Source organism: Camelus dromedarius, chromosome 14 (genome assembly GCF_036321535.1).
Source record: "Camelus dromedarius isolate mCamDro1 chromosome 14, mCamDro1.pat, whole genome shotgun sequence".
NCBI lineage: Eukaryota > Metazoa > Chordata > Mammalia > Artiodactyla > Camelidae > Camelus > Camelus dromedarius.
Window position 1 is genome coordinate 58,112,069 of NC_087449.1, and position 23,737 is coordinate 58,135,805.

General features: G+C 49.0%; 1 protein-coding gene and 1 pseudogene across 5 annotated transcripts; one reads left to right on the plus strand and one right to left on the minus strand.

Annotated features, from left to right (window-relative positions):
- The first annotated feature begins 29 nt into the window (after positions 1-29).
- Positions 30-23,066, plus strand: EMC1 (ER membrane protein complex subunit 1). 5 transcript variants are annotated; one of them, XM_031464215.2, is made up of 24 exons: positions 30-165; positions 3,154-3,278; positions 3,954-4,019; positions 4,263-4,356; positions 5,197-5,325; positions 6,288-6,414; positions 6,959-7,108; positions 7,414-7,581; positions 8,044-8,115; positions 8,473-8,532; positions 9,169-9,291; positions 9,957-10,053; positions 10,376-10,498; positions 11,129-11,137; positions 12,188-12,387; positions 12,532-12,681; positions 13,343-13,504; positions 13,847-13,966; positions 14,983-15,120; positions 18,342-18,515; positions 19,081-19,291; positions 20,179-20,263; positions 21,370-21,499; positions 21,679-23,066. In XM_031464215.2, the coding sequence occupies exons 1-24, from the start codon at positions 74-76 to the stop codon at positions 21,856-21,858; spliced, it is 2,985 nt and encodes a 994-aa protein (XP_031320075.2). In that variant the 5' UTR covers positions 30-73; the 3' UTR covers positions 21,859-23,066. The 5 variants fall into 5 exon arrangements, with proteins under 5 accessions (XP_031320075.2, XP_031320071.2, XP_031320072.2 ...); XM_031464211.2 differs by having other exon boundaries at positions 10,379-10,498; XM_031464212.2 differs by lacking the exon at positions 11,129-11,137.
- On the minus strand, positions 14,681-14,794 carry LOC116157023 (small nucleolar RNA SNORA70; annotated as a pseudogene).
- Positions 23,067-23,737: the final 671 nt, after the last annotated feature.

Consider the following 23,737-nt stretch of genomic DNA (forward strand, 5'->3'; position numbering starts at 1 on the left):
ATGGTTCCGCGGAGGCGGAGCCTGCGGCCCGGTGCATGCCGGGCCGGCGGTGGGCGGGGCCAGGGCGCCCATCATGGCGGCGGCAGCGTCCCGATTCTGGCTCTGGGCTGCCCTGCTTATCCCTGCGGCCGCGGTCTACGAAGACCAAGTGGGCAAGTTTGATTGGTGCGTACGGGGGGCTCTATTCCTGAAATATTTTCTCAGTACCTGCCTTCTATCTAAAAGGAGGCGTGGATTACCATGCAGCAGGGCCGGCTACGTAACTTGCAGGGCCCACTGCAAAATGAAATGTAGGACCCCTTGTTCAACATCTAAGTGTTTTAAGGTGGCGATGGTAGAGCGTTAAACAGAGAGTTGGGGCCCTTCTGAGCCAGTCCCTGTGCGACTGTACAGGTCGCAAGCCCGTGAAGCAGGCTCTGCCATCCAGGCATGCTTGGTCACTTTTCTCTCCCATCAGGCCCCATTTCTATGACAGTCGGGTTTCTGATCTAGTGGGTGTCAGATTTCTACAGCCTTCAGTGAAATCTGATTCCTCCTCGAATTGGTGTCTCTTGGGCATGAAAACAGGGACTTGAGTTTTAAAAGTGCTAAACCGAGTCCTCTTTCCCCTTCCTTCCAGCCCAACTCTGCCTTGGGCTCAGAACTGGGCTGCCCAAGACTCATATAGCTAGGAGGTGCTATTCATACATTCGTTTACTCACTGACTCACTGACTCACTCACTTCCATTGGTTCACTCAGTCAGTCACTCACTAACCCCCCAGCCCACCCACCCATCCACCCACCCATCCACCCACCCCTTCCTTAAGGCCATGGAGTTGGCTGGCCTCTGTTTGAATGTCAATTTACCACTTAAGGGGTGTGCGATCTTGGGAAAATGACTTAGCCACTCCATGCCTCCGTTTCTTTATCTGTAAAATGGGCTTACTAATAGACTATTACCTCCTACAGTACTTGTAAGGATGAATAAGATAATTCCTTTAAATTACTTAGCGCAAGGGCTGGCTCACTGAGTGCCATCAGTATGTTACCAATTATTACTCAGGGAACACTTTAGTCTTCAGATCCCTGCTCTTCTATGAAGTCTTTTCTGAATCAGATAAATTGATTCACATATTAGTGAGTGCCTGTTGTGGACAGCGGTCGTTCTAGGTGCTGTGGATACAGAGATGGGAAGGAGCTCAGTCTAGGGAGACCAATATATAAGTATGTGATATAAGACAGTGTGACAAATGCAACATGTCACATTTTTAATGATGAGAGCAAATGCTCACAATATCATGTATACAGTTGACTCTTGAACAACGCAGGAGTTGGGGGTACTGACCCTCCCTGCAGTTGAAAATCAAATATAACTTATAGGCAGCCCTCTGAATCTGCGGTTTTACCTCCTCAGAGTCAACCAACAGCAGATTGTGTCCTCCTGTATCATTTACTGTAGAAAATAGCCAGTGTAAAAGTGGACCTGCACAGTTTAGATCTGTGATGTACAAGGGTTGACTGTATTCATTACTCATGTACAGCATAGATGGTATGATTCCAATTTAGCAGAATATTAGGTACATGCAATTTATAAATTGAAATATAAACAGAAGGAAGTACACCAAAATGTTAAAAAGTTTGTGGTGGTGGTATTTTAGGCATTTTTTGTTTCCTTTTTTATACCTTTATGTATTTTTCTTGTTTTCTACAATAAGTAGGCATTACTTTTATAGTCTAGGTGACTTAGCCACTCCATGCCTCTGTTTCTTTATCTGTAAAACGGATTTACAATAGACCATTACCTCCTACAGTATTTGTAAGGATGAAAAAAATAATTCCTTTGAATTACTTAGCACAAGGGCTGGCTCACTGAGTGCCATCAGTATGTTAGCAATTATTACTTAGGGAGCAGTTTAGCTTTCAGAGCCCAGCTCTTCTGTGAAGTCTTTTCTGTTTCAGATCAATTGATTCACATGTTTGTGAGTGCCTGTTGTAGATCAGTGGTCATTCTAAGTGCTGTGGATACAGAGATGGAAAGGAGCTCAGTCTAGGGGGGCCGTTATATAAGTATGTGATATAAAGACGGTGTGACGAATGCAACATGTCACATTTTTAATGAGGAGGGCAGATGCTAACAATATCATATGTACAGTTGATTCTTGAACAACGCAGGAGTTGGGGGTACTGACCCTCCTCGCAGTTGCATGGGATTTAGACTCAGAAGGTCTTAGTTTTGCATTCTAGTCCCAACAGTAATTAGTTGACTTTAATGGACTTTGGTTTACTCACCTGTAAAATGAGAGTAATAATATTTGTCCTGTGTACTTCATGAAGTGTTCAGTGAGTACACTGAGGTTAAAATATGAAAGTATGGATGGAAACTGGCAAATGTCATATAAACCTGTCTCTCTATACTGTATAGTTTCTTCTTCTTAAAAAAATTAAACCAAACAACATTGTAACAAGAGCAATGAGTGTAAGTGCCACATGTTTAATTTGCTAGAGATCGCAGTTCTTTAACAGCAATGTGCGAAGACCTTCTGTGTACTTGGTAGTGTGCCACGGGAAGCTAACTGTATTCCATTTATGCCCAAATAAGAGTGTTGAAAGTGATGGGGTGTATTCCGAGGAAAGTGAGTAATGAGTTAAATGGATCCTGAACATAGTATGGGCTAGAATACTAGGCTGTGGAGAACAAAGGCCTGACCCCGTCTAGTGGGTTTTATAAGAATATTTGCATAGTTTTTCTTCAGAGATAGGTGAAAATAGAAGGAAACATTGGATTGTGTGTTCATCAACAACAGGGTTTGTGTCTCTTATCCCATGTGTAGTATGAGTGTCTGGTCCCACTATTAATGGATACAGAGAGGACTGCAATTTTGTTCTAGTAGGATTTAAGCCAGGTGCTCCTCTGGGTGTTCCTTGAGATAAATACGTGCTTGCATTTAGAAGGGAGACTTGTATTTCATCTATCAGGGTGTATTCTCTCTTCTTCCCTTTGCTTCTGAAGACATTGCATAGAAATACTGCTTTTGGTCAGATCTCTTCATTAGCAAACATTTCTGATACCCACACGATGGTGATAACCTCATGTGCAATTGTCTTTTTCCAAAACATTTTGTGCAGGGATGGTTTTGGCCCCTTAGATTTCCCTGTACTCTTTTTTTTTTCAGGAGACAGCAGTATGTTGGGAAGCTCAAGTTTGCCTCCTTGGAATTTTCCCCAGGATCCAAGAAGTTAGTTGTGGCCACAGAGAAAAATGTGATTGCAGCATTGAATTCTCGGACCGGGGAGCTCTGTAAGTGAACTGGGTAGACTGGTTAGCTTGGGATGACAAGGCTGCCCATACTGAATCCCGGATGGCCTGTGGCTTGTTAAGTCAGCCTGGCTGATTCCCAGGTTAGGGACAGATGGGCCAAAATTCTGATCGTTTGTGTTTTTCAGTCTTGTCATCTTTGAATATTTAATATATTCCTATAACTGGCCTTTGAGTTTATTTTTTCAGCCTGAGTTTTGAGTGTTCTTAAATAAGATATTGCTGCAAAAAACACATTACTGTGTTTTGCACTGAAGTTTTGGATCTGCTCAACTCCTTTAAATTACTTATACTGCTTTTATGAATGTTTTTAGGCACTAAAATCATGGAAGTATAATTTATAGTCACTACTTTTCTTGTGAATCATATGGATTTTGTTAATTTTGTCATTGTCCATTTACATGTTTGTTGGGGTGGTTGTGGGGATGGGAGGTGCGGAGACCTGAGATTGGGACAGTGGTGGCTGCCCTCAACCCCACCTCCCCTCCTTATGCATTGTGAGTAAGTGGATCACTGCCAGCTAGCTCTGACCCTTCCCTGCCTCAAAGTAAAATCAGACACTTATGTGCAAATGAAGCCCTGTTCGATTCTCTCCTACCCGACTTCTTGGATGCCTCGCTCGGGTCCATAGTAACATCTGACTCTCCTGTCTCCCAGTGTGGCGCCATGTGGACAAGGGCACGGCGGAAGGGGCTGTGGATGCCATGCTGCTCTACGGACAGGGTAGGTTGGGTTCTGCTTCGTCTCTGTCATGGCGTCAGCTCCTTCTCCTCATCCTTTGGGCCCTTTCTTTGTAAGGAGTGTGGTAGGCAGTGGGGTAGGGGTGTTCCCAACAGGACAAGACAGTGCAAATAGTTTCCATTTGCTCTCGTACATCAGAGGTGAGGCCACTGCTCACAGGCCCTAGGAGGCTTCACACGGAGCATCAGTTTGGGAGATGACCTCATGTGGTGTTTTCTCTTTCAGATGCAATCACTGTGTCCAATGGAGGCCGGATCATGCGCTCCTGGGAGACTAACATCGGGGGCCTGAACTGGGAGGTTACCTTGGACAGTGGCAGGTAGAGGGGAAGAAGCTGAGTTTCATCTTGGCTGGGTTAAATAAAGGCTTTGCTGGAACACAGATCTACATGGACAGCGACTCTGGGCTTTTTGGCTTTTTTCTCAGGGGGAAAAAACCACTGAAGAGCCAAAGAGCATCAAACACCCAGTTTTTGGTGTTCTTGAGGTTATGAGACACACGTGCTTACTCAGCCAGCATTTACTGAGCACCTGTTAGATGCAGAGCTCTGTGCTGGGCACCGTGTTCCTTCTGGTACTTGACTGCTCTTCCTAATCTTACCATGATGTGAGAGCTTTGCAGTGTTCTAGATGTGAGGATGTAATATAAAACTCCCAGTGTTTTAATTTTATGTTTAGGTAACAGTTCGAGCTACTGTGACATCTTTGCTAAAGTTGTTGTAGGGTCATTTGCGTTAGCTTAGACATCTTTGATAGTAATTCACTGAGTAAATACTTTGGGAGCCCCAGGCAGTGGGAACACACTGATGAGTGTGAGATAGTTTCAGTCATCAAGGAACGTGTCCTTTGGTGCATGTAGCCCAATAGTGACAGAACTGTCTGACGGCTGCCATGTAGAGGGTTGGCCTGGTTGCTATGAAGTCCCAGGAGAAGGAGGGAACAACCCTCCTTAGGAGGAGATTGGGGGTGGTTTCAAGGAAACAGTACAGCCAAGTGGTTGAAAGTACAGTCTCAAGTCAGCCAGGGAAAAGCAGAGCCAAGATTAGGATCCAGATGTTTTTGACCCCAAAGCCAAGCTACGGTGATCGTGTCTGGGGTTGCCTCCTCCAGCCTGAGGCTCAGGAGGCCTTGGGCAGTGCTCACCCTGTGCCTCTGCTCAGTTTCCAGGCTCTGGGGCTGGTGGGGCTGCAGGAGTCAGTGAGGTACATCGCGGTCCTGAAGAAGACCACTCTTGCCCTCCATCACCTCTCCAGTGGGCACCTAAAGTGGGTGGAGCATCTCCCAGAAAGGTAAGGCTGCCTTCCCACCAGGTGATGACTGCCTCATCCTGCTCTCTTTGATGAGGGCATCCAGCTTTGTCCTTGAGGGCTGAAGCGTTTGCTTTGACTCAAGCTTCCCTTATATTTGCATCACGTATAGCCTGTTGGGCTCACTAGATCTAGGCCTGGACTCCCAGGCCATGACTGCCTCTGGAGTTTCCTTTGTAGTGAAGAGAAAACTCTCCATCTGGGCATAAGAGCCTGCCAAGCAAGGAGAGTCACTCACTCACTCATGGTCAAGGTCTTTTGGGCTTTTTGACTTCTAGTTCAAGTCAGACTGAGCCTTTCACTTATACTAACATTAGAACAACTCAAGGATAGCTCAGAGTAGGAGCTGAGTGAGGTGTCAGTTGGTTTCCAGATGTTCTGGTGGTGGGATGCACTGGAGCTGGGAAGGAACAGGAGGGAGGGAGGAAAGGATCTACTTAGACCGCCTGTGGCCATTTTCAGAGTTTAAAACAGGGACCCAAAACTCAAATTCCTATGGGGCCAAGTGCATAGCATCCATGAGCAACAGGCCCAGTGGGGAATTGTCGGGAGCTGCAATGTGCCTAGCCTACCGGGAGGGGGCAGCCTTACTCAGCTGATTGGTGCCCTATAGGAATGTAGGTAGGCCTAGTGTTACCACAGCTCACTTTTTAAGAAAAGCTAGAATTCTTATTTTTATCATGTAAAATTTCAGTTCTAAATGTTGACAACCAGTTAAAGTTCAAAACAAAACAAAACCAAAAAAACTGTAAGCCAAACAAAACTTATTAGGGACTGCTAGTTTGTGACATCTGGCTGAGGACCTGGCCAAACAAAACTTATTTGGGACTGCTAGTTTGTGACATCTGGCTGAGGACCTGGCCACCTGGTTTTGGAAGACCCCTGAGGATGGTCCCGTCCTATGGCTAGAGCTGTTGCCCCCTGCTCTTTCTCCCCTCTCTCAGTGACAGCATCCATTACCAGATGATGTATTCCTACGGCTCTGGGGTAGTGTGGGCCCTTGGCGTTGTTCCCTTCAGCCACGTGAATATTGTCAAGTTTAATGTGGAAGATGGGGAGATTGTTCAGCAGGTATGGTCTGGCTCGAGGAGCCTCATGAATTGTGCAGGGGAATGGTAGAGCCCTTCTTTGCCCTGGGGACCAGGGAACTCATCTGGGCAGGTTCAAAAGCCAGTCATCGTCCCTGATTCTGGGCACTTGGAGGCTGCCTTCTCCTCATCAAGCATTTACTTAAAGTCCTCACATTTGCTCAGGGTGTTCTCCTGGGTTGGCTAAAAAATTGCATAGATCTATTCATTACCTGCAAGTATCTTACAGGATAATACTGCAAGATGATAATGCGAAACCATATATGACAGATAGAGTAGAGAAATCTGAAGTGTCAGGTATTAAAAGCGATCTGGGGTATTTTTCAAATGACAAAAAGACAATCCTGATTTTCTCCAGCTTTGGCTCTCGGGAGGCTGGGAGGGTTGGGAAGGTCTCTGTGGGAACCAACTGGGAAGAACCTTTGAGCTTAGGTCCCCCAGTGGGATCTGGTGGTGACGTTGCTGATGAGCTGAGAGGGAAATGAAAGTATCCCCGTGCGCCTCCTGTTCTGATGTCTTTCCTGTAGGTCCGGGTGTCGACTCCCTGGCTGCAGAGTCTCAGCGGAGCCTGCGGTGTGGTGGACGAGGCTGTCCTGGTGTGCCCTGACCCGAGCTCACGGGCCCTCCAGACCTTGGCCCTGGAGACGGAATGGGAGTTGAGGCAGATCCCACTGCAGGTGAGAGGCCAGGGCTGTTTCCCCCAGCGCCCGGCATTGCCTTTGCTGCTCAGAAAAGTCTTTGTCCTGGGGTCACTGCTTCCTCCCTGAGCCTTGGCAGCCACTGAGAGGTCAGGCTTCTGACCGAACGGCTGTAAGGGGAAGTGGGCAACTCTCCTCTTGGGAAAGCCTTAATGGGAGCTTCTGGAGCCACGCGCCACGGCCTGGTTACTTTCACTGGCAGAGTGGGGCAGCGGAGGCCAGCCTAGGGTGGATCGGTGATTTGTCCACTTCTAGCCCTCATCCTCTTTCTTCTCATTTCCCAGTCTCTTGATCTAGAATTTGCAAATGGATTCCAACCCCGGGTCCTGCCCACGCAGCCCAATCCAGTGGATCCTTCTCGGGCCCAGTTCTTCCTGCAGCTGTCCCCAAGCCACTGTGCGCTGCTGCATTACCACCACGGGGTCCTGAGTCTGCTCAAAAACTTCCCACAGGTAACTACACGCAGCACAGTTTGCTAGGATTCAGGAGGAGCTAGCCAAGACGTGGATGCTAGAAGTCCCTGCCTTTGGACCTATAGATGTTTTCTTAAGAAATATCTTTCCATAAGTGGTTTGACAGGGGTTAGCCTTAGAGCAGAAATGGATTTTTTTCTTTCTGAGAGTTACAAAGGATTTTTAGAGAAAGACTGATGCCTTTATGAGTTCACAGGAGAGTATGTTAACTAGAGCTTCCCTATGGATTCTAAGAGCAGCATGGGGCGTAGGATTGACCTGTGCCTGTGTTGGAGGTAGGGGAGAGGCTTCTTTTCAGCTGAGGATGCTCTCAGATGCATTGGCCATATTGGGAGCATTTTCAACTCCAAGGCCAAGAGTCCTCCCTGTCGAGGTGACCCTCTCTAAGGCTGCTGGCTAAGACAGGTCCCACAAGGCACTGACACCTTGCTTTATCCCCAGACTGCCCTAGTGAGCTTTGCCACCACGGGAGAGAAGACGGTGGCTGCAGTCATGACCTGTCGGAATGAGGCGGTGAGTACTGGGGGTGACGGCACTTGGGCTTTTCTTTCCGTACCTTTGCCAGGAGCCCTGAGAACCAAAAGTCTGGGCATGTTCACCTGGTCATTTGGAACCCAGGGAGCAGGAGGCTGTTGAGAAGTAAGTTCTCACCGCATCTGTTAGAGCTTTCTGCAACCACCTTCTTGTCCCCACCAACCTCACTTTCACGTGGGACCCTTCAGGGCTGCCTGGGCTTTGTGGGCAGGAATGAGAAATGGGACTTGCCTTCTCCTAAGGGCTGGGGAGACACAGAAGTGAAAGCTTCATTTTGGTGGCTGGGAAGCGACCCTTTGGCTGACCTTTCTCCTTCTGTCCTCTTTTCCTTGGCAGAAGCCTAGCAGTTCTGAAGATGGGTCAATGGGGAGCTTTTCAGAGAAGTCTGGTCCACAGGTAGGGTGTGGCATTGCAAGGTGTGCCAGACATAGAGACGCGGGAGGCCATCCAGAGATGCTGGCAGGGCAGCCAAGGCTCTAGCAGGTCTCCCAGAGTTCCCAGCCTCAAATGGGCTGTTCTGAGTTCTGTACATTAAACCGTGTTTCTCTTGATTTTTCATAGTTGGGAGATTAGAAAGTAGAATCCCTAGAATGTGTTCTTAACTACTTTCTCCTCTGGGCCTCAGTTTCCCCATTTCTTTTGGATCCCGGCTGAGGGAGCTGAATGGTAATCTGTGAACTGCACTGAAGCAGAGCGTGGGATCCTGGCCAGAGGCATCTGTTTCTGCCGTGGCTTTTGTTGCTTGAGGTTTTCCCCAGGGGGCTGTGACTTCCCTGCTGACAGTCTTACCAGCTCTTTGGGAAGGCTCTGCTACCCTGTACTGGCTTCTGGAACAAATGCGTAGTGGTTGTAGTCTTATTTATTTACTCAGGCACCTTATTTCTGCCTTGGGGTTTAGCTTTTCTTTAGCATGTATTTCCTCTCCTGGCCTGGGGGCTTCTCTAGGGTATTTGTCACCAGTTCTTGAACTTCCTTTGGGGGACTTTGCTTTGGGGGATCCCTCTCTCTGACCCATGCTGTCTGTGCCCCTAGGACTCGCTGGCTTGCTTCAACCAGACCTACACCATTAACCTCTACTTAGTGGAGACGGGGCGGCGGCTGCTCGACACCACGATCACCTTTAGCCTGGAACAGAACGGCACTCGGCCAGAGCGGGTGAGTTGGGCCTTGGGCTTCAGGCTCAGTCGTTGGGGCCAGCTCGCAGCCATGGGTCCCGGAGGAGGATCACAGTTCTTCCTGAGCCACTGGCTTGTCCTAAGTCCCTGTGACTAATGCTGCAAGCAGGTACCATTTATGCTGCATCATCAGTGCGCCAGGCTCTGTGCTAAGCTTTTTACTTACGCGCTGATTGATTTAACCCTGTCGGTGGTCTTGTGGTTATCACTACCCTCGTTTTACCAACGAGGAAACCGTGCCTGGTGGGATTCAGGACCCTGTCCAGTGTCACCTGCGTGTTCAGTGGTGGTCCTCAGCCTCTCTGAGCGGTGGCTTCTTCGTCTCTGCAACGTCAAGTTGGGTCCTGGCCTCCTGCTTGTGTGGTGGGTGTGACTGGTGCATGAGGAGTGGCGTGGTAGCTGAGCAGTACTCCTGTCCCTCCGTGGGGAGGGCGTGAGCTAGAGCCCAGAGCTGTCGTGGTATCGGCTCCTGAGAGTGCACAGTGCCTACTTGGGGTCCAGGTAGAAGCTGAATTGTGCACACGTCAAATGATGTCATGATCTGGACCGCAAACAGCTCCTCGTGCTTTGAATCTTGGGGTCTGGTGATCTGAGAGGTATTTGGATTCTCGCCGACTGCAGTGGTCACGGCCGTTTGGTTTATAGCTGTACATCCAGGTCTTCTTGAAGAAGGATGACTCAGTGGGCTACCGGGCCTTGGTCCAGACGGAGGATCATCTGCTACTTTTCCTGCAGCAGCTGGGTGAGTGGACCTCCTCCAACCCATCTTTTCTGAGGCCTGCCCATGAGTCCATTCTAGTGTTTATTTGGGGCTGTGAATAGGCTTTTGGGAAAGATTCAAGTGGAGTGAATCCTGAATGTTTTTTTCAGAGCCATTTGTCACCTTTTGAATAATTCCTTAGCATTCCAGGGTGGGATATAGAACTTTCCTCGCCTATCCTGTTGATTCCAGCCCCATGCTCTGCTCTTTCTTTTTGGCACAAGAGCTGCAGTGGTCCCTGAGCCACCAAGAAGAGTCTTTTTGGGCGATGAGAGCCTGGCTTTCATAACCATGGTTTCTACAGCAGGGAAGGTGGTGTTGTGGAGCCGTGAGGAGTCCCTGGCGGAGGTGGTGTGCCTCGAGATGGTGGACCTCCCCCTGACTGGGGCACAGGCTGAGCTGGAGGGCGAGTTTGGCAAGAAGGCAGGTAGGAACCCAGGAGGCTGGGAAGCAGAGTCGCTGGCGGGATGCTCTGGGAACAGGCTTGGTAGTTGGACAGGAGATGCTGTCTCCCGGTGGCCCTGGCTTCCGGGCACAGCCATTTGGCCAGTCTGTTCTGAACTAGCTGTGTGACCAGTTTTCCAGTGTGTTTGTGGCCATGTGGTTTATGTAACCATTCTTTTCTCCAAAAGGAGTGACCTGTGATTCCCTCTAGGGAAAGATCCTGATGAAAAAGAATCTTAACTTAGTATAGTCATAGCTACCTTTGTTTGAGTACCTAAAATTTGTCAGGCACCACGTCAGGCAGTGGATAACCGTTGTTCCCAAGGCAATAGTCACACCTTTCTAAGGAGACGTGATGGGGTTGATCTGTTGCTGTGGTAATAGGCCAGTGCCCTGTGAAACGGCCACGTCCCAACCCAGCACCCCAATGAACGTAGTTCACTCTACTCTGATTCAGTCCTGCCCCGCTTCTCCTGTCTGTCCATTCATCTAGCTGTCCAGGAGATGTCTGTTGAGGGCCTGCTCTGGGCCAGGCACCCTGCTAGGCATTGCAGATCTTCTTAAGCCGAGCATTAATTTGACTTTACTATTTATTTCCGCTGCCTGGATCCAGCCATTCAAGGTAAAGCCTGCTTCCTGCTGCCTTGTTGCTCGTTGCCTGCCCACTTGGCTAGCTTTTGGTTAACTATTTGTTTTTCCTGACTTGCACCGACGAGATCTGTACCGAGTGTGTGCGTTTGTGTATGTGTGTGTGTGTGCGCGCAGGTCTGTGTGGACTGCTGTGCCTGCGACTTGCCTGTTTGCCTCTTGCTTCTCTCCCTTGACCTGAGGTTGATAAAAATAGGATCAGCAAAGGCACTCCTCCTTTTCTGTGAGCGCTTACCATGTACGCCGCCCTGTGGGAAACCCTGTATGTACATCACGTGGTCTAATCTTGGGAACCACCCTACAGTCTACATGCCATTTTACAGATAAGGAGCCAGAGGCTAAAAGGTCACCCAGCCCATAAGGAGTGGAGCTGGGAATTTCATCCAGGTCTGCCAGACTCCAGAGGCCGTGCTGTTTCCTGTACTACCTTGCATTGGTGACCAGTTTACTAGATGGAGGAGATTTGAGGGGGGTAGCCTCGTGGGTGGAGTAAGGGGGAAAGTGAAAGATAGCCCTGGGAACGGGTTGTAGGCAGGTCTGTTGGGTGCAGATGAAACAGTTGACCAAGTACGACCGAAGCTGCAGGAAATGGCAGTGCCTGTTAATGATACACGATACATGATACACGTCCTTTTGCCCCTGCTGCACCCTTCCCTCTTCTGGTTCTGTCACGGTCCCCAGAAGCCTTCCTCTGGCCATTCTGGATGCGGGGTTGTTGGGGGGACCTTCACAGCACGGCTGCATCCTGCATGGCTGCCCCCTGACCTCTTAGTCTCCTATTCCAAGACTCCAGGCAGGTGAAGTATCGAGAGCCAGGTAAGGGGGTTTTGGAAGGTCCTGCATGGCTGTATCTGAGTGTGAGACTGTTGGCATCAGACACGGACTGCACCCCGGCTTGTGGCCTGGGTGTGGATGACTTGGGCACTCCGGAGGAGAGGGAGAGAGGCCCCCCCCCCCACCTTAGGATAACACCAGGTCCGCGGAGGAGTGCGCCTCAGCTGCGTTACCTTTTCCTTGACACCAGACGGCTTGCTGGGCATGTTCCTGAAACGCCTCTCGTCCCAGCTCATCCTGCTGCAGGCATGGACTTCCCACCTCTGGAAAATGTTTTATGATGCTCGGAAGCCCCGAAGCCAGATTAAGAATGAGATCAACATTGACACCCTGGCCAGAGACGAATTCAACCTCCAGAAGATGATGGTGATGGTGACGGCCTCAGGCAAGGTGAGGAGGGCGTGAGCCGAGCCTGCTGAGGTTCTGGAAGCAGGAAATGAAAAACTGGCAGGGGAGAGCGCCGGTTCTCATTTTCAAGGAGGGACCTGGTTCTTTGGTTGGTCTCTAGTCTCAAGCCCGTTGTTTGCCTTGCAGCTCTTTGGCATTGAGAGCAGTTCCGGCACCATCCTGTGGAAACAGTATCTCCCCAGCGTCAAGCCAGACTCCTCCTTTAAACTGATGGTCCAGAGGACCACTGCCCATTTCCCCCACCCGCCACAGTGCACCCTCCTGGTAAAGGACAAGGTGAGGCCGCCCCTCTCCCCTGAGCCAAAGTGAACGTGGTTTTTTGGTGTTCTGTACCTTAAGTATCCTCAAGGCCTTTGGAAGTCTGGGTTAAAGGCAGGAGTCGGGTTAGAGCTCTGTTTCTTCCAGTTTTTTGGCCTGCGGGGAGGACCCCTCTGGGACCTGTGTGGAAGTGACCATAGGGTAGGTGGATGTCACCAGGTCCCTAGTAAGCCAGCTCTGCTTCTTCCCAGACACAGGCAGCCGTCAGTACCTTAATGGCTGTTTGCTCTTCTCCAGATGGTGAAGAGCAGGACACAGAGCGGCTTGTATCTCTGCCTGCCAGGAGCAGATGGCTTTTTGTGGATTCCTTCTACCCTCATCAGAAAGGGGGCTTGGTAGCGGTTCTCTGGAATGGCCACCCTGGGGCTGCGGAGCTGGTCCTCGGCCTTGTGCTTGTCTCTCAGCACACCCCGTTCTTGGTTGGCTTTGGAGCTAGAGGCAGTTTACCTTTTACCCCTTTTGACACTTTCATCTTTAGCCAAGACTTTATTTTCTATGAGGAGGGCAAAGATTTGGGAATCTGTCAGAGCTGAGCTAAGTCCCAGCTTTCCAGGTTTATTTACCCTTTGGATTTGCATTCTTTTCCTGTCGGGGGAGCCTGACCGTTTGCCCATTTCAGGAGACGGGAATGAGTTCTCTGTATGTCTTCAACCCCATTTTTGGGAAGTGGAGTCAGGTGGCCCCTCCGGTGCTGAAGCGCCCCATCCTACAATCTCTGCTTCTCTCCATCATGGACCAAGACTACGCCAAGGTGCTGCTGTTGATAGATGATGAGTACAAGGTACGGCGTCTTCAGGGTGGCTGCACCGCGTCCCAGGGGAGTCGGGTGTGGGGCAGGTAGTCAGACAGCTCCTGCTGGACCCGAGACGGGGGCCATCTGGTCAGCACGCATTTGAGCTCGAAGGGCTAAGTGACTGTATTACTCTTCCTGCACTTGTGAAAACTCAAGAGTCTAAACTAAGTTTAAGCCCTAATTGAGTTTAGTAGACTCTAATTCTTTAAATAGTTGCTGTTTTATTCTTAAGGCACTCTTTGATGGGAAATAGCAGTGAGTCCTGAGAAACTGTGCTTAGAGATTCCTTTTCCCTTAACTCTTTTTCTTGGGCTGTCTGGGGTTTTTAAGGTCACAGCTTTCCCAGCCACTCGGAATGTCTTGCGACAGCTCCATGAACTTGCCCCCTCCATTTTCTTCTATTTGGTGGATGCGGAACAGGGACGGCTGTGTGGATATCGACTTCGAAAGGTAGGGGAGGACATCCTGGCAGAGCCTGCTGCGATGGGGTGTAGGTGTTTCCTGGTTATTCGGCCAAGAGGTGAACTATACTATTCATCCTATTTTTTTTAATGTGTTTTTATTTATTTATTATTTTAATGGTGGTACCAGGGATTGAACCCAGGACCTTGTGTGAGCTCTACCACTGAGCTATACCTTCCTCCCATTCATCCTGTTGTGAACTTAGATGAGCACGTTCCTGATGTCTGATTCAGAGTCAGTCATTCTCATGTTTTTGAGCAGCTATTCCGTGGCAGGCACGTTCTAGCTGCTGTGGAAGGTGTGGTGCGTGACAGACAGTCTGCCCCTGTGTGCAGCTTTCATTCCACGTTCCTTTTCTATAGCAGAGAAGGGACGTTTTTCCCACTCTTCGGAGGGTGGGAGGTGGGAATGGTGATTGAACAACAGTACTTTCTATAAGTAGATGACATTGTTGACCCACTCTGGATGGAACGTATACTTTGAGTTTTGGATTTTCTGGCAGCCAGGGAACTTGAACTTGGCCCCATGTTGGGCCTCAGTCACATGCTCCTGATCCTGCAGCTTGGTGCTGATAGATATGATGACTTGGCCGATGTGGACGTTGGCCACTGTGCCCTGGTGCTTTCCAGAGGTGCCCTGCGTAGCTGTCTGGAGCCTAGACTGGGAACAGCATGATGTCAGATACGAGTGTCCGCTGGAAAGGACTGTCTCCCAGGTCCCAGGTTCCTTCGTGCAGCCCAGAGGAGCAGCAGTTGCATCCACAGCCCAGGAGGCTGCTGTTTGTAGCCATTGCACACCAGACTTTCCTGTCTGCCTTACTCAAACTGAGAGTTCCAAAACTTCTTTCCAAACTAGATCCTATTGCTGTTTTTCTGGGAGCTCTGATCCCTGTTCCTTCCAGCACAGAGGCCCCAGTCGAGCTGCAGGCCGCATCCAGCTACAGGGTTCTCAGGTCTAAGTGTGCCCTCCTGATGATCAGTGCTGGCTCTGTTGCCCCGTCCTAGGATCTCACCACTGAGCTGAGCTGGGAGCTGACCATTCCCCCAGAGGTACAGCGCATCGTCGAGGTGAAGGGCAAGCGCAGCAGCGAGCACGTTCACTCTCAGGGCCGTGTGATGGGGGACCGCAGCGTGCTCTACAAGGTACGGCTGGGGGGTCTGGCGTAGAGCAAAGAGCGAGGGGTTGAATTCTGGCTCTGGGATTTGGTAGTTGCGGGACCTTGACAAGTCATTTAACCCCTTTGAACCCTTATTTATTGTCTGTGAGATGGACATGATATGCTCTCCTAGGATTGTTATGATGATCACATGAGACACGCGTGCTCAGCATAGTACCAGGCCTACAGGCAGTACTTGATCGATGTTAGCTGTTGTTACTACCAATCGTGGTAGTACTGATGGAACTTCCGGGGGTTAATTAAACCTTTGTTGACCCATTAGAGACACCATTTCTGTGATCCAACACCCTGGTTAGTGGTAAAGGCAGGGAGATGGGGAGGTGACCAGTCAGCTGCAAGACTGTCCTATGAGGGAACATGGTCATTGTCATAATGAACATTAATTACACCCCCTGGCAGAGCAGAGCCTGAGTTGGAGGAGGAGGTGTAATAGAACAGAGTAACAGGACTGAGGACCCCAGTGGGGAGGCTGCTTCACTAAGTGTGGGGTAGCGCTGGAGAGCGCAGGCCTCCGGTTGGACGGTCCAGGTTCAGGCTGGCTGTGCATTGTGGGAAACATGCTTCGGCTTCCTGACTTCCATTTTCACCAGTAGGATGGGGATGACAGCTCCTACGGCACAGGGTGGTTTTGCAGATGAATGATTAACACGTGACGTGACTAGGACAGTGCCTGCCACGTCGTTAACATCGTTAGGTTAGTGCCATCACTTGAAATCTTTGAGAGGTGCCTTTCATGGGGCTACAGTCAGTTTTACTTATTCAGCATAATTCAGAATTTCTCAGAATAATGTAAAGTCTAAAGTACATTTTGATTTGTACTAGAAAAAATATATTCAACATGTAATTTTATTTTTATGAGATAACATTTACTGGAATTCTCGTATTTTCATATGTTGAAAAGAATATTAGTTACGAATGGGGATTTCTGGGTTCATTTTTTGTTTGTTTGTTTTTTGGAGGGGATAATTAGGTTTATTTATTTTTAATGGTGGTACTGGGGCTTGAACCCAGGACCTCGTGCATGCTAAGCACACCCTCTAGCACTGAGCTGTACCCTTCTCCTGAATTAATATTTGTTATGAAGAGTTTTTTTAGCTTAGGTTTTGTTGTTGTTGTTAGCTTTTTTTTGGTGAGGGGAGGTCAGTTTTAGATTTACAGAAAAGCTGCAAAGGTAGGACTTACACTTCCGAATACCCCTTACCTGGATTCCCCTAGGAGACTGGTGCGTCCATCTAAATTAAGAAACCAACATTGGTACAAGACTTAACTAAATGCAGACTTTTTTGGGTTTCATCGGTTTTTCCATTAGTGTCCTTTTCTGTCCCAGGATCCAATCCAGGACCCCACATGGCGTTTAGTTGTCAAATGTCTTTAGTTTCCTCTGCTCTTTGACAGTTTTCTATCTGTTTTTGTGTTTTATGACCTTGATAGTTTTTTGAAGAGTACTGTCAGGTGTTTTGTAGAATGTTGCTCACTTGCGGTTCGTCTGATGTTTTTCTCATGGTTAGAGTTGTTACGGGGTTTTGGGAAGGGATACCACAGAGATAGAGCAGCAGACTGATTTCTTTCTTTCTTTGGAGTGCCAGCTGGATGCCACGTGCTCACATCAGTGAACAAAATAGACAAAATTTCTTGTCATTATGGGGCTGTACTTGGGAGACGCTAATAAAGAAAATAAACAGGTAAATGACGTAGCATATCAGAGAATGACCAGTTCTATAGAAAACAGCCGAGAAGCGAGAGAGGGTGTGCTGGCATTGGGAGCGGATACAATTTAAAATAGGGTGGATAAGGAGGGTTTCACTGTGAAAGTGACAGTAAAATTTGAAGGAGTGAGGAAGTGATATCTTAGGACATCTGGGGGAAGAGCCTTCCAGACAGAAGAGCCAGAGCGTTCCTGGTGTGTTCCACCAACAGCAAGGAGGCCAGTGAGACTAGAGCAGAGTGAGTGAGGAGGGTCTGGGCTGCTGAGGGTCAGAGAGGTGACGGGTCCAGATCACAGGCCAGCACTCTGGCTTTATTCCGAGTGAGATGAAGAGCCGCTGGGAGGTTCTGAGCAGAGAAGTGACATAAATGACTGAGGTTTGCAGGCTGTCTTCTGGGAGGCCTGCTGCACTGAGACTAGAGGGCGGAGGATGGGAGCCGGCAGGCAGTTAGGCTACTGTGATAATCCAGGTGAGATGATGGCGGCTTAAACTGGATTGGTTAGGGTGGTGAGACAGGATCAAATTCTGGATACCTTTGAAGGTAGAGCCAAGAGAATGTGCTCATGGACAGGGTGTCTGTGTTTGTGTTAGAGAGAAAGGAGTCAAGGATGACTCAGAGGTCCCAGCTCTAAGACTCTTGACATGGGGGAGGCCCAGAGGGGAGCAGGTTTTAGGCAGGGATCGAACAGGAGTTCAGTTTGGGGCTTGTCAAGTTTGAGATGAGACATCTAAGAAGAGATACCAAGATGGAGGTCTATTAATCAAGTCTGGAGTTCAGGGAGAGGTCTGGCTGTGGAAACTTGGGCATTACCAGCACCAGGAGACGGTGTGAAAGCCACGAGTTTTGCTGAGATCATCATGAGGGTGAGTGTAGGTAGAAACGTCCAAGAGACCAGGTAGATGAGGAGGGGACCCACAGCTGGGGCTCAGGAGGAGTGGCCAGTGGCACAGAAGGAAAACCAGGGTGCGGGTGTTCTGGACACTGGGCGGAGAAAGTGTCTTGAGAAGGGAGTGATCACTGTGTCCCCTGGCACTACTATGTCAGGTAAGATGAGAACTGGGACTCAACCGTTGGTTTAGTGAGAGGAGGCACTGGTGGAGAGAAGTGGCGTTGCTGGAGCAGCGTCCTCCGGTCAGTGAGTGGGCCGACCTGGGCTGTGTCCTGAGTTATCATTTGCTTCTCTGTGCCTTGTGCTTAACCACTTAAAGACATTGCATCTGTGAAATGTGGATAATAACAGCTATTTGCAAGGATGTTAACGGGATTCAATGAGATGATACAGGCAAAGTCCCTGGCATGGCCCCCAGCACCTGGCAGACACTGAACGATGCAGTGATGACCAGCTCGAAATGGGAAGCCCTCCCAACCCGAAAACCCGATTCCTCCACCAGCAGAGAGCTCCGGGCCTGCCTCACAGCGGGGCGGCGCTCGCAATGTGCCACCGTGGTTCTGAAGGAGCTTTTCTCTCCATCTCCCCAGAGCCTCAACCCCAACCTGCTGGCTGTGGTGACAGAGAGCACAGACGTTCACCACGAACGCACCTTCATCGGCATCTTCCTCGTGGATGGCGTCACCGGGCGCATCATCCACTCCTCCGTGCAGAGGAAAGCCAAGGGCCCAGTCCACATCGTGCACTCAGAGAACTGGGTGGTGGTAAGGCGGGCGCATGCACTCGGGTAATGCTGGGGGCCTGGCATGGCTTAGTTGTGTGCGGCTGGTCTTCCTGCAGCTTAGACCCTTCCCTTGCTTCTTGTTCCAGAAACCAGTTGCTGCTTTGTGTTTTCATAGAATTCAAAACCCCTGGCTGGCAGCAGAGGGTGCCTACATTTGATCCCACTTCCTGCATTTCTTGACTTTACAACCGTGAACTAGTTATTTAACTCTCTGTGTTTCCTCATATATGAGACAGGGGTAACCACAGTCACCTCTAGTTGGGTTTAAGACAATGCCTGACACATAGTAAGCACTCAAATGTTAGCTATTCTTACTCTGACTTCTAAAGAATCTTGAGAAGTCTTTTGTCTTGTGGTGAACTTGGATAGTCTAGGTACAGCTACCCTGAAAGTTAGAAACTTGGTAGCGAGGAAGAAAACTAGGGTTCTGGGAGGTTTGTTCCTTCCTGGATATGGAGCTGTTGGAAAGGTGCCTTTGCCTGTGATCCCCGCTTCCCAGCTGAACCAGCAGCTGAGCCCCAAGCTGCCTCCTCCTCTCTCTGCAGTACCAGTACTGGAACACCAAGGCCCGGCGCAACGAGTTGACGGCACTGGAGCTGTACGAGGGCACTGAGCAGTACAATGCCACGGCCTTCAGCTCCCTGGACCGCCCCCAGCTGCCCCAGGTCCTCCAGCAGTCCTACATCTTCCCCTCCTCCATCAGTGCCATGGAAGCCACCATCACTGAGCGGGGCATCACCAGCCGACACCTGCTCAGTGAGTGACCAGGGGAGGGCCCCTGGGTGACCGGGCTCCCTTTGGCAGCCACACTGAAGGACAGAGCCGGGCATTACTGAGGAGGGCTTTATTTCAGCAGGAAAGGTCCCTGGTCTGGCTTTGCCGTCTGTAAAAGAGATAAGACATCTCTCCTAGTCCTCACGTCTGATGAACCACTTTCCCGTCTCTGTTCTGTTTTCACCCGGCTTAGAAAGTTGAGCCCTGACATCATCCCTCATAGACAGCCTGTGCTGATGGGCTGCAGAGGCTGGCAAGGTGTAGGGTCTCAGCTTTATGCAGTTCAAGTTCAGGACTCAGTGATCATCTGAGAAGCGATTTTACCGAAGACGTTTAGGACTCTCAGCTTTGACAGGCACTTGGGATTACTGTTTTATTCTCAGATATGAAGAGGACAGCCCTCTTGGTAGTTCCCCAAGTTTGATCCCCACCTTTCCTGAAACCAGCCGGGTCTCAGGTTGCCTGGTCCTCCCACGCCCCTGCAGCAGGCACACACTTGTGTTTGGCTAACAGCCAGGAGGCTCGCTTAGCTGGGGCTGGTATTACTGAGGAAAGGAGAGGAATGAAGAGACCCAAGTGGCTTTCCATGCCCTTCTCTTTCATCTTTATGTATTTCTGGATTCTGGAACTTTGTTTTGTGATGTTTCAGGGTGATACATGATGAAACTAGTATCTTCAAACATGGGAACCTTCATTCAGACCCATGTGTATTGGATTATTGTTTTGGGCCATTTAAGGGAGTCTCATTGACCCATTTTTCAATTTGAATCTCTGTTTAAGTTTTTGTGATAAGGACATTTTTGTCAATAGCCCTAATCTGGGGTTGGGTCAGTGTGAACACTCACTTTTGTTGACCTGTTTCTGTGTAGTTGGGCTGCCTTCCGGAGCAATTCTTTCCCTTCCTAAGGCCCTGCTGGATCCCCGCCGCCCTGAGATCCCAACAGAACAAAGCAGGTGAGCCCTGTGGGTAGCGCTGAAGGCTGTGACCTTCAGGAACCTAACCTGTTGATTCTGTTTGGTCCTTGGTCTGCTGTGTGCTGTCCTACTGTGCTAGGGATACGGTAGTGAACACATCTGCCCCCACTGCACTCTGGCGGAGGGAGATGAGATGGACAATAAAGAAGATAAACAAGTGAAATTATTCTGTGTTAGGTACTTGTCAATGCTAAGGAGAAAGAACTAAAAAGGGATGGGGCTGTGAAGGGTTGTGGGGGTATGAGGGGTGAAATTTGAGAGGGTGGCCTGGGAAAGCCTCTTTGAAAAGGTGGATTTTGAGTTAAGGACTTGGAGGAGGTAAGCAGCTGGCCTTGTGGATATCCGAGGGAGAACATTCCAGGTGGAGGGAACTGCCATTGCAAATGCCCTGAGATGATGTCTGGTGAGTCTGAGGGGGAGCTGGAGGCCCTGCAGCTGGAGCAACCAATGGAGGGGACACTGGGAAATGAGGAGAGGGAGGTAGTGGGGGCTGGGTCATGTGGGGAAGCCTGTAGCTTGTCACTGACAGCATTAAGTTTTGTGTTTCCATCCATCATCTCTGTGTATCTCCTTGCTTGCATCCCGAATTCTCTTCCCTTAGGGGTGTGAGGAACTGTGGGCCAGGCAAGGAGATGGTAGATGTGTCTTTGCACGTAGGGGAAGGAGGAATTTGGTTTGGAGAGAGGGGGGAGGTTAAAGCTGGGGAAACAAGTGGTTGACAGTAGTGTTTTCAGAGCAGTGTGGACTGCGGCACTTTGGAGTGAAGAGTAGGACTTGGCCTCATGGCTCAGTGTTTTGGTTTTAAATGTTTCTGACTTTCTTCCTCTAGTGTGAAATACTGGTTGCCTGTTTTCTTTTTTTTTTTTTTTTTTTAAAGATTCAGAACAAGTTGGAATCCAGATCTTTCTTGCTTTCCAGAAAGCTTTCTTTCTTGCAGCCCTTCCTAATAATCAGCTGCTGAATGTTTAACTCCCTGACACAAGTCGGCCTTGGAGGAAGATCTGAGGCTAGATACGAGGCCTGGAAAGCTCCCAGGGCTCAGCGCTGCCGGGAGCTCCCCTTACAGCGCTTCTGATGTTTTGCAGAGAGGAGAACCTGATCCCGTATTCCCCAGACGTGCAGGTCCACGCCGAGCGGTTTATCAACTATAACCAGACGGTGTCTCGGATGCGAGGCATCTACACAGCTCCCTCGGGCCTGGAGTCCACCTGTTTGGTGAGTGGAGCCCACAGCCACCCTGTGCGACAGCTGCTCTGTTTCACCCTTGGGTGAACACCTCACTTGTTTGAGCTCAGGAGTCTGTTTCCTTTCTTACCAGGGTCTGAGGTTGTGGCAGATCACTGGCTCCCTTTGGCTCCCTTTCTTACATATTTCTCATTCCTTCTGCCTTCCAGGTTGTGGCCTATGGTTTGGACATTTACCAAACTCGAGTCTACCCATCCAAACAGTTCGACGTCCTGAAGGATGACTATGACTACGTGTTAATCAGCAGCGTCCTCTTTGGCCTGGTTTTTGCCACCATGATCACAAAGAGGCTGGCACAGGTGAAACTCCTGAATCGTGCCTGGCGGTAAAGACCCAAGACCCACTGCCAGGGAGCAGAGAGCCCGGGGAGCGAGGGTCAGCTCAGAAGCTCCAGCTGCAGTTTGACAGGTTTGGGGAGGATGGGTGTCGGGCGCTCATCTCAGCTAAGAGTGGTGGGGAAGAAGATGGACTCTCAAGGAGACTCCTTTTGGGATACGTCTGATGAGGAGTCATCGGTGGTGGATGGAAGCAGAACTTACCCTCTCAGCCGAGATCTCAAACCATCTCGATGGACTTTCCCCTGGAGTTCAAAAGCCATTGCCCTGTTTCCTTTCTGTGCCCATCCATGAATGTTGTTTTATAAGACACAGAACAGATTTTTCTCTTTCGTGAGGCCTGTTCAAATTAATTTTGGTTTGCCTGTTTCCCAGGTTTATCTAGAAATTCTTCTGTTTCCCTGCTCCTTGCTTCAGAGTCGGAAGGAAACCCTTATTGACAGCTCCACCTTACAGGTGCATTTGCTGTTTTACACTGGGGAGAAAGAAGACCCATCCTTAGCTGAAGTTAGGTTGAAGACTGAGCCAGCCTCTCATGGCTTCTCTCTAAAGTAACTGTGGGTCAAGGAATGTACAAATGGTGACAAAACTTCTTTAAACTAAGCCGCTAATTTCATGCTCTCATTTCACATCAGTGGGCTGCCCAGTCATCAATTCAGTTTATCAAAAGCCAAGTGCATGATAGTGTCTTGGTTTATTGGTCGTTGTCTCTGCTTTTCGCCTAAGTTGTGTCCGAGCTGAGGCATTTTTACTACTACTGAATTGTCTGAACCTTGAAGAGATTTCAAGGGAGGAAGGCAAATCTGCCCATTTCACAGTCTCTCATAATCTCTCATTTCACCCACGGGCCGGTCTAGCCACCTACCCCAGTTAGAGAAAGTTGTCCTTGTTTAAGAACCTCATTATTTATTTTCAGTTATAAATTAATGTGTGGGTTACTGTATTTCTCTTAAAATGAGCAGATTTGAAGTCTTACTGATCTTTAAAAAAAGGAGGGAGGGAAAGGCTGGGGGAGGAAACTGGTGTCTTGTGGATATAGCATTGCTGATTGGGCTGTTGTCTCTGCTGCAAGTTAAAGATGTCCTAAAAGCCTTCCCTTGTTCATGGATCTGGGGGATGATGGAGTTTTTCTTTACTGTGAAGAATGAGAGCCCTGTCAGAGAGGTACGTTTAAGGGTCTGAATAAAGCAAGTGACGAATAACACTGTTTTAAGTCCTCTTTTGTGGCTTTGGAACATCACACTGAGGCTACTTCTGCATTAGAGGCGACAAAGCTGTGCAGAAGTGGGGTGTAGGTAGTAGTTTAATTGGGAAACATGCCAATTTAATTCTGTAAGAGTTGTGTTATTTAAAAAACAAAGCTTTTTCTTTTTGTGGTGATATGCTAATGGTAGAGAAGGAAGAGAAATGAAAATAACTTTACTTTAGGATAAGATTGTGAAATTAAGTTTAATGAATGAACATCTGAGTATCTGCAGAAGAAACAGGCATCTATTCATCCTGACTCAAGGCATATTTTGTTTAAAAGTGACCTGGGAGACAGGAATAAGTACAAGTTAAAAAAGATCTGCCCTAATTTCGAGAAAGCCTGGCTGGAATTCTGACTGTCCTATATAAATACGTGCAAGCTGCAGCACTAGTGGTTGCCTTGCTGCCTGCTCTGCTTACACAGCCCAAAAAATCTGCTAGATTCTAGTTTCCATTTACCCATGTCTGTGCTAGAATCTGAAAGAACACGCTATGGGAGGGAAGTTATCTGCCCTTTCACAAAATTCCCTGTTTCGGCTTTAATTATTACTCTTTTCAAAGAAGGCGGTTAAAATAGCTAATGCTATCGATACAGTCAAATCGAAGCCTTCTTAGTTCTCAACCT